We start from the raw sequence: 11,076 nt of genomic DNA on the forward strand, positions 1-11,076 counted from the left end.
ATGGTCGAGGAGACTCTTGACTGGGACGAGCCCCTCTCGGAAGCTCAGCGAGAAGAGTGACAATCCTGGAAAGGATCCTTACATGAGCTAGACGGCTTGCACATCTTGTGAAGGACGCCACTCGCAGAAGACGACCTCTCTACCAAGGTCCATATCTTTGCCGACGCCTCAGAAAAAGCAATAGCTGCTGTAGCGTATCTGCAGACAGTGGACGCAACTGGATCCACGCACATCAGTTTCTTGATGGGAAAGACCAAAGTCGCTCCAAAACATGGCCATTCTATCCCGCGATTGGAACTGTGTACCGCCCTGATGGCAGTCGAAATTGGAGAGTGCCTTTTCCATGAGCTATCTTTGGAACCTGGGTCCATGACCTTTTACTCGGACAGCAAGGTAGTTTCTGGTTATCTTAAAAACACAACCAGGCGTTTCTATGTCTATGTCAGCAACAGAGTCGAACGGATCTTACGATTTAGTAAGAGAGAACAGTGGCTTTATGTCGAGTCTCAGCAGAATCCGGCAGATCAGGGAACTCGAGGAGTACCCACATCTACTCTGAAAGCCAGTTTGTGGATTCACGGACCTGGTCAACTTCAGCAAAATCAATCCAACGATTTAGTAGAAGAGACGTTTCCCTTGGTAGAACCATTAGAGGACAACGAAATTCGCCCAGACGTTCATGTGATGAAGACTGAAGTCAGTTCAAAACCACTCAGTGATCTATTTGAGAAGTTTTCGAGCTGGACCAAATTAACCAAAGTTGTGTATTGCGTGATGCGTGCCGCAAAACGCTTCAAAGACGGGATAGGCACGAAGTCTGAAAATAATGTGGATCTGAGCCCATTTGAATGGAAGAGAAGGGCAGAGGAATTCATTATCAAAGAAGTTCAGGATGGGTCTTACGGAAGGGAAGTTAGTAATCTCCTCAATAAAGAGGCAATTCCCAAGAACAGCTCAATAGAAGCTCTGGCCCCTACGATCGATGATGACGGCATCCTGCGGGTTGGTGGAAGACTTAGAAAGTCTAACTTGTCTGCCTTGGAAAAGAACCCCATTCTAATTCCCGGGAAGCAACATGTAGCAACCTTGCTCACTCGACATTTCCATGCGTCGGTGAACACCAGGGTAGACACTTCACGGAAGGCGAGATTCGAGCAAACGGTTTTTGGATCACAGGAGGTAAACGCCTCGTTTCTCTGATCATACACCGCTGTGTCACCTGTCGCAAATTGCGTGGGAATCCTTGCTTCCAGAAGATGGCGGACTTACCTTCTGATCGTCTTGTTCCCAGTCCTCCCTTTACATGTGTCGGAGTAGACGTCTTTGGCCCATGGGCAGTAACCTCTAGGAGGTGGCGCAGCAAGCAGCAAATGATGGGCTGCACTCTTCACCTGCATGACCACTAGAGCGATCCATATAGAAGTGTTAGAAGACATGACGTCAGCATCCTTCATCAATGCGGTGAGGCGTTTCTATGCAATTCGTGGGAAAGTTCGCGAGTTCCGATCCGATCGCGGGACAAATTTCATCGGGCCACCGATGATCTGCAGATTGATACTATTAATGTAGAGGACGATGTCCTCAAACCGTTCCTATTCCAATCGGGTACAGTGTGGAAGTTCAATCCCCCCATGCATCCCACTTCGGCGGAACCTGGGAACGCATGATTGGGATTGCTCGTCGGATATTGGAGTCAATGCTGCAGGAAAACCAAAACAGACAATGGGTGGACCTAGAACAGATGCCTGGATGCACGTGGTAACGGTTGATCATTTATGATTCCTCAAACGATTTCTTTTCAGGGAATTTTGTCATAGCTTGTACTATTCTTACCTACAACTACGATGTTTCTTTACTAATATATCATATTTTCTTGTTTCACATTTCTTAGTCTTATCATGTTGTCATGACATTGAGAGTAACCCTGGTCCCATAGCAAATCTAAACTTGGTTAGAGGTATTGTTAAATAATCATAAATTTCTTCTCGGATGTATTTATAGACCAGAGAGCAACATTGAATATTGGACTAAACTAGACGATACACTAACCAGAGCCACTGATACATCATTAGATGTGGTACTAACAGGTGATATTAATATTGATATGTTAACTATACCACTTAATGAACATTTATCAAGACTCCTAATAAAGCATAATTTAACTAGTCTTATTAAAGAACCTACTAGAATAACACCTGAAAGTGCCACTTCTATTGATATTATATTCACTAATAATAATAACTTAATTAAAAGCACATATGTATCACCACCCTTCTGTAGTGACCATTCATCAGTTAATGCTCAAATTTCCTTTTCTGTGCACAAACAAGCAAGCTATAAGAAAACTATTTTAAAATATAATGAAGCTGATTTTGATAATATGAATAATGTTCTCTGTAATATTGATTGGTTAGACTTGTCCTTAACTTTAGACTCTGATTCATTCAACTCTTTCATAATTAATTCAATCACCGAACAAGTCAATAGTTTCATTCCCACCAAAACTTTTACATTACATCCAATTGATAAACCATGGATGAATAGCACTATACGACTAAAAATGAGACAACGTAATAAATTCATAGAAAGGCAAAAGCAACTAATAATCCCCACTACTGGGAAAGATTTAGGACACTTAGGAATGAAGCTATTGACTTGATTCGTGAATCAAAGGCAAACTATATTTTGAAACTTGAAAATAGTCTAAATGAAAATCTGGTCCCCCCTGATAAATGGTGGAAAATTGCAAAATCTATCACTAACCTCACTAATAAACCATCCTCTATTCCTCCTCTTGAACACCGAGACCAACTTATTCACCATCCTCTTGACAAGGCAGAAATCCTTAACAATCACTTTGCTAGTATCTCTACCTCCACACCTGATCTTGAATTACCCCAAACAGCACAACCCTACATTCCCTACTCACTAACTAACATTCATATTACAGAACAAGATGTGTCTGACCAACTCAACACTCTTAATGTAAATAAACCCTCTGGTCCTGATGGTGGAAACAATCAAACATAAATGCTATATATAAAAGGGAATGGTTCAACAAATGATATTTCTAACTATAGACCAATCTCAATAACCTGCTGTTTCAGTAAAATAATGGAAAAAAATTGTATTTAAATATCTCTATAACTACTTAACTGAAAACTCTGTTATAACTAAGCATCAATCTGGATTCATACCTGGTGATTCTACTGTCAATCAACTACTTTTTATCTATAATGAAATTGTTAGTAATATGGACAAGGGAAAAGAGCTTAGATTCATCTTTTGCGACATAAGTAAAGCTTTCGATAGAGTCTGGCATAAAGGTCTCCTGCATAAATTGAAAACATATGGAATTAATGGGAATCTGCTTTTATGGCTTGAAAACTATCTTTCTGATAGATTACAAAGAGTAGTCACTGAAGGCTATCATTCACAGTTTAAGGTAATAAATGCAGGAGTACCTCAGGGATCAGTTCTTGGACCATTCCTTTTCCTTCTTTATATAAATGATGTAACTGACAACATTACTACTAATATCAAATTATTTGCAGATGACGCATCATTATATGTTATAATAGATGAAAATCCAGTACAAGCAGCACAAAGTCTAACCTAATGATCTCTCTAACATTGGGGAATGGGCAGCCACGTGGGACATAAAATTTAACCCCAATAAAACCAAATCTGTAATTTTCTCTAGAAAACATAACAAAAATCACCCCCCAATAACATTCCAAGACAGCCCAATCATTGACACACCAGACCATAAACACTTAGGATTGACTTTTAAATATGACGCATCCTGGAAACAACACATTTTAAATATTTATGAAAAAGCTTATAGTAGATTAAACATTCTCCGATATATTAAAACTAAAGTAAGCCGTAAAACACTAATCAAAATTTATATAGCATTTATTAGGCCAATTTTGGAATATGCAGACATAGTATGGGATAACTGCACTCAACAATCTGAGGAACTTCTAGAATCCGTCCAGTTAGAAGCAGCCAGAATCATAACAGGGCTAAGATCAGGGACTTCACACAATACACTCTATAATGAACTTGGTTGGGAAACTCTATCATCAAGAAGAAATAAACATAAACACATAATGATGTACAAAATAATGAATGGGCTGTCACCTGACTACTTACAGAATGTCCTAATTCCTTTTATTAACAATCAAAATAACAATCCTCACAATCTCAGACAAACAAGGCTCTTTAATCCACCAATCTGCAGGACTAACAACTATTTTGATAGTTTCTTTCCTCTAATGTGTCGCACTGCAAACACTGAAAATGATCTATTTAACTCCCCCTCTATTACAACCTTCAAACACACACTAAAGAACAATACTGTTACTGATAGTGAATCAGCTTTAATTTTTAAGTCTGATGGTGATAGAAGAGCAAATATTATCTTATGCCAACTTAGAAATTTTTGCAGTAATTTAAATTTTGATCTGTTTAAAGACCACTTAACTAACAACCCTTATTGTACTTGTTCCTTTGAATATGAATCAGTTCATCATTATTTTCTTGAGTGTCCAAAATATATCGATCTTAGACGTACACTTTTAAATTCTATCAATACTTATGGAAATCATAATCATACTGATGTAAATATCTTTCTCAGGGGTTGTCCTGGTTGTGATGGAGTTATAAACAAGCAGATACTTAAAGATGTATATTTATTTATTGGTAAATCCAGGCGTTTTAATCTTTACATGATCTAACTACATAAATATAGTCTTGACTTATATTGCATTTTGCATTTTGCACCTGTTCTCCCTGTTTCTTATATGACTAAGACATTGAATGTCTGTGGCTGAGCATGTTTGGTTTTGTCTAGATGTCTTTTGTCTGTCTTTGTTTTCTGTGTTTGTTTTGTTTACCAGTCTGTCTTGTCTTGTTCTCACAGTGTAAATACATATATGCAAACTATCATATTTATATATTGGTACCAGCTATTGGTAACACTACCCTGTGCATAAAAGCACATGGACTCTTGGGTCAGTGTTTACTTTATGGCTTACAGTACATAATAAACTTCCTTGTATATTTATGTATATATGAAATATGAATATCATTATCTTAATGTGTCCTGAATGTGTGTGAAGTGTGGATGAATATTTATGTTATTCCTTTTAATTAAACACTGAGTTGCCTCCCTTTATTCATATAATAATTTATATATGTTATGTTCTTTCTTTTTTCTTTCCTTGTAATTTTTCATTTCAAATATACCGGTAAATATAAAATAATTAACATATATAATTGATATCTTTAAATTTCACATAATTACATTGTCCATTTATCCTGCCATCTACATTATGGAGAGAATTTACATAGGCATAGCCTGTTATTCAATCCAATTGACTATATTCCATCATTTTTGTCAATAAAATTTGTTGAAATGAAAACCAAAACAGGAAGCTTAATCACGAGATTCTGGTAACCCTTATGGCTGAAGTGAGCGCTATAGTCAACGCGAGGCCTCTAGTACCTGTGTCAACAGATGTCGAAAACCCATTCATACTATCACCTGCCACTCTACTTACTCAAAAGTCAGGAAATCCACCAAGTGGATATGATTTCTTGGATGTCAAAGACATGTACAAGTCATCATGGAGACACATCCAAGTACTCGCAGATCAGTTTTGGAATCGTTGGAGCAAAGAGTATCTCTCAACACTACAAAAGCGTCGAAAATGGCACGATGTAAAGGAAAATGTCAAGCCAGGGGATGTTATCCTTTTGAGGGATGCTACTAACGCACCACGCAACGCGTGGCCCCTTGGAATTGTTCTTCGGACGTTCCCCAGCGATGACGGTCTAGTCACGAAAGTCGAGGTCAAAGTCACAAGGGAAGGTCACACGTCGACATTCATCCGCCCAGTCAAGGATGTTGTAGAGTTGTTGCCAGGCGACAATCATACTATGTGATGTGAAGGACATTTTGGAATTAACCTTTTCTATCCAGGTGAGTAGAAATTTCTTTATTTCGGTAAGGTTAAAGGTCGATTGGGGATTTCTTCAGGTAAGAATGCATGCTAATCTGTTTGTTAAGAAGTGTTGATATATTCATGGCAGGCGAGGAGTGTGCTGTCTGCATGGTAAGTGGCAGTTTAATTGTGTAGTGACTCCACGTCTTGACGATATATGTTAGAGTTATCGCCCTTACCTTAACACACTTTCCGCTCAAGTTGGAGTAGACCAACATACACATGTTTTACAGTTCGGCATTTCTGGCCCATATGGTGTAAGTTTCTTCATATTTCTTGCAAGTTTACCTTTATTAGTGATGTTTATATGTTCTATGACGTAAACTAAATTGTTTACGAGTCAAGTTCTTAGAAGTTCATTACAAACTACGTAAAAATAGCGTTAGCTCGTTTGTTGAAATTACTCGCACTTTTTATAGTTCGGCCCAGTGTACCTTACCGTCAAATATTAGATGTACGGTTACTTATAACAGTCGTATGCCCTGTTTGTGTTGATTGTAGTAATTTTTAAGTAATTCTACTTGTCATTCTTATTCTAGTCGTTTACTAATTAGGTTCGTTTAGTGATTTATTATAGAAAGTTTATGATTTAAAACTCATTATATCAGTTACATAAAAACAACATGTGTACATTCGTAGGGGTAACTTTGATAGCGTTATCTATCAATGATACGTACTTATTGAGTGTATTTCTTTTGTTTCAGCTTTTACTATATTATATACATATATGAATCCTGTGTATGTATTTCCGAATAAAGTCTCCGGCGGAACAGTAAAAGACAATACAATCACCAGATGAGATGGCGGAACTCGGGGACCTCGGCAGTCCTGTAGGCAGACGTGTGAGAACTTTAACTGCCCATGCATTAGAAGCGTATGAAGATAAAGTCATGCAACATTCCATATTGTGTGCTGAAATAAACAGAGAGATTGATAGAATAATTAACGAGGACTCTGATCTTCAAGTAGCTAAACAACAACTAGAAGACCTATTAAAGCAGTATGTTGCTCGTTCAGACCAATTCCTAGAATTCCTTAATAGGGAAAGATGTCAACAAAGTGTGAGGGAAACCGAAGCTCATGTCTTCGTTAGAAACTCGATTATTTCAAAAGTGAACTGTTTGATAGGTCACTGTGAGGACAGTTATAGTGTATTCAAAGCGAATATGAAATAAAGAAGCAGTAAGGAGGAATGTTCTGTCAGTGTTAAGTCATCAAGTTCCTCCGTCATTAATAGACGTATAAAGGCCGCTATTAAGAAAGCAAGCCTGGAGTTCGAGCTAAAGAAGGCCGTGCTCAGAAAGGAACAGGCCCGTCTCAGTGAGGAAGGAAGCAAAGGCTGGCATTGAAAGGAAAAGATGTGAGATAAAAGCAGACTTAAACCTTTTGAACTGTGAACGTGAAGCAGTAGTTGCTGAAACAGAACTACAGGTAGTGGAGGAGGCCATGAACAACAACTCTATTGGGAGCTCTCATGGGAGTGTTGTGTCGGAAAGAGTAAAATCCTTTGTTGAGGAACAGAATAACATTCCCTTGGAGAAGACACAAACCAGTACAAGAGACATTTGTGGTTATAGGACCAATTCAGGAGGGAAAAGTCACAAGTAGACTATGATAAATATGTAAACAATGACATGCATGCAAATGATAATTTAAAATGTATCAAAGATATGGGTAAGTCTAACACATATCAACACAAACAGGAGCACTTGGTAAACCAAGTTACTGGTTCTCATGTAGTTTCCCGACTCGATCCTGTTGCCCCGACCTGTACACCAAATATTGTTCAACCACAGTTAAATTACCCATCAAGAGATACTCCTGTTACCAGCCATACCCTTCCCCAAGCTAATATCCAGGGGCCATTTCCTGTCATGAACACGCCTGTTAGGGGCCAATTTTAAACCCAGTACCCCTTACCCGTTGCCAATGGCAATAAGCCTACATGCATTGCTAGTCAAGTCCAAATCCAGTGTCCATATCCTGTCGCTTACACAACCACAACGAGTCAAGTTCAGGGTTTGAGACCCCAACCCTATATCTCATACACCCAAGACTAGTCAAGTTCAGGACTTGAGCCCCATCCTGTTTCTAGTACTCCCATGACTAGTCTAGTTCAAGGTCGGTGCCCCTATCCTGTTTGTAATCCACCTATTGATGACCAAATCCTACCCCAGGGTCCCAATATCGCGGCACCCATTTTCAACCAAGTCCTAGGTCAGCCCTGAAGTCGTTGAAACTTCCCTGAAGAAGAAAATAGATAATTTTCCAAGGCAATCGGCCAAAGATTCTGAGAAATTATATGATCTTACAAATATAGCCTCGGAGATACTTACTGTGAAGAAAAATGCCAGGTTCAGTGGAGTCTTGTCTGACTACGATTCCTCACTAGGAATTAAGCAGATAGTTGCCAAACTACCTCCAAGACTCCAAGTCAAGTGGACGGACAGAGCGGCAAGTTATAAAAGGTCTAACGACAATGCTCACCCTCCATTTGAGTCCTTCATCACCTTTCTCGGGGAGATGACATCGGTGATGAATGATCCTAGTCTTATGCTCTATAGTGAGAGCCAACAGCAAAACACTCCTCGACAAATGAACAGCCAAGGTCGCGGTTGTTCTGATGTGAAGGTCAAGAAGACTGAAGTAAAGGCTGAAGTTGGCAAGTATAGCAGGAATAGCTCAGACATCGCTGTGCAGTGTTTTATTCACAATTCTCACCAGCACTCCCTTAATCAATGTCATAGGTTCAGGGGTAAGTCTCTCGCAGAGCGTAAAAGACTCTTAAGAGAGAACCATGTTTGTTATAGGTGTTGTGATTCTAAGTCCCATATCAGGAAGGATTGCAAGGTAGCTCTTCGATGTGACATATGTCAAAGCGACAATGTTTCGTCAGCTCTCCACCCATTGGAACACAACATCGAGGTCAGTAAGAGTGAGACCAAGTCTGTCCATGGCGAGGAGAAGAGCGGTTCGGCTTGCCAGAAGAAGACTTGTGCAGAGGGACTTAACATTTCAAATTTATGCACCGAAATCTGTGGTAAGGGTTTTAGCGGTCGTTCTTGTGCAAGGACGCTACTAGTAAAGATTCACCCGGTAAATGAGCCACACAAGTCGAAGGAGGTCTACGCCATACTCGACGACCAAAGCAACAGAAGTCTGGGTCGGTCGGAGATCTTTAGCTATTGGAGCATGCAAGAGCATAGCATGGAACCGTTTACATTAGTTTCTTGTGCAGGAAGACAATTTATGTCAGGTCGTCGCCTTCAGAACCTCGCCATAACATCTATGGATGGAAAACATACCATGGAGCTACCTACAATTATAGAATGTGACTACATCCCAGGCAGCAGAGAGGAAATCCCACCGCCGGAAGTGACGACGAGATATCCTCATTTCAGGGATGTCCACCTGCCAAACATACGTGACGATATCGAGATTCAATTACTTATTGGTAGAGATCTTCCGGAGGCGTTCCGCGTCACCGAACAACGCATCGGAAGCAGTGGAGATCCATTTGCCCAAATATTGAAGTTAGGATGGGTTATTATCGGTGAAACGTGTCTTGGCAGGATCCACAAACCTGATCAGGTTGATGTAATGAAGACCAACATCCTCAGAGGTGGAAGAACGACCTTCTTTGAGGAATGCGAGAACAACATTCAGGTGAAGGAATCAACATATCTGTGCCAAAATGTATTCCTGCGCACCCAGGATGATGAGAAATTAGGACACTCGATTGAAGACACTTCCTTCCTGGAGACTATGAAAAACGAATTTTCGAGAAACCCAGATGGGTCCTGGTCAGCTCCTCTTCCCTTCCGATATCCTAGACCCCGTCTCCCCAACAATCAACCTCTGGCCTTGAATAGAGCTCGCATGCTCGATGCTAGTCTGAAGAAGAACGAGATGAAAAGGAAACACATGGTAGATTTCATGAAGAACATCACGGACAGATGCCATGCCGAGGAAGCTCCTCCTATAACTGATGACAGAGAGCGATGGTACCTTCCGTTATTCGGAGTTTATCATCCCAAGAAGCCGGGGAAGATACGTGGCGTGTTCGATTCCTCGGCAACCTTTCAAGACATGTCTTTGAACCAAATTCTAATGAAGGGCCCGGACTTGACAAACAACCTTCTTGGCGTTCTGCTGCGGTTCAGAAAAGGTAGGGTAGCAGTAACAGCAGACATCCAGCAGATGTTCTATTGTTTCTCAGTCCGACCTGACCACCGAGATTTTCTCAGGTTTTACTGGTATGAAGAGAAGACTCATCTCGCCCACTTAGGGAATATCGGATGACCAAGCATGTTTTTGGAAATTCCCCCTCGCCAGCAGTGGCTAGTTATGATCTCCGGCTGACAGCGAGCGAGGCAGAAGTGGAGTATGGGACAGATGTTGGTGAGTTTGTCAAGAACAACTTCTATGTGGACGACGGTCTTGCTTCTCTACCTACACCGGAGGAAGCCATTGACCTTATTCACCGCACACAGGGAGCATTGTCCACAGCATAAGATCTGTTCAAATTCGCAGGAAGTTTTAAAGTTTTTCCCTCCAGAGGATCTGGCACAGGATCTCAAGGATTTGGACCTCGGGTGCGAGAACCTACCTTCTCAGCGGAGTCTTGGTCTATGTTGGAATTTGAGCTCAGATACCTTCTCTTTCAAAATCTCAGATGAGTCCAAACCGTACACTCGTCGTGGTGTGCTTTCAACAATTAACAGTCTTTTTGACCATATCGGTTTTTTGGGTCCTGTGACTATCTTAGGTAAACTGTTACTACGAAAAATGGTCGAGGAGACTCTTGACTGGGACGAGCCCCTCTCGGAAACTCAGCGAGAAGAGTGACAATCCTGGAAAGGATCCTTACATGAGCTAGACGGCTTGCACATCTTGTGAAGGACGCCACTCGCAGAAGACGACCTCTCTACCAAGGTCCATATCTTTGCCGACGCCTCAGAAAAAGCAATAGCTGCTGTAGCGTATCTGCAGACAGTGGACGCAACTGGATCCACGCACATCAGTTTCTTGATGGGAAAGACCAAAGTCGCTCCAAAACATGGCC

At 40.7% G+C, this 11,076-nt stretch overlaps 2 protein-coding genes across 2 annotated transcripts; both read left to right on the forward strand.

Annotated features, from left to right (window-relative positions):
• LOC117330168 lies at positions 1-1,200 on the forward strand. The gene is made up of 2 exons (XM_033888389.1): positions 1-56; positions 114-1,200. The coding sequence occupies exons 1-2, from the start codon at positions 1-3 to the stop codon at positions 1,198-1,200; spliced, it is 1,143 nt and encodes a 380-aa protein (XP_033744280.1).
• A 5,611-nt stretch (positions 1,201-6,811) lies between these two features.
• On the forward strand, positions 6,812-10,313 carry LOC117330169. The gene is made up of 3 exons (XM_033888390.1): positions 6,812-7,070; positions 7,417-7,563; positions 8,332-10,313. Exons 1-3 carry the CDS (start codon positions 6,812-6,814, stop codon positions 10,311-10,313), a joined length of 2,388 nt encoding a protein of 795 aa, XP_033744281.1.
• The last annotated feature ends 763 nt before the right edge of the window (positions 10,314-11,076 follow it).

This window comes from Pecten maximus, chromosome 6, assembly GCF_902652985.1.
Source record: "Pecten maximus chromosome 6, xPecMax1.1, whole genome shotgun sequence".
Taxonomy (NCBI): domain Eukaryota; kingdom Metazoa; phylum Mollusca; class Bivalvia; order Pectinida; family Pectinidae; genus Pecten; species Pecten maximus.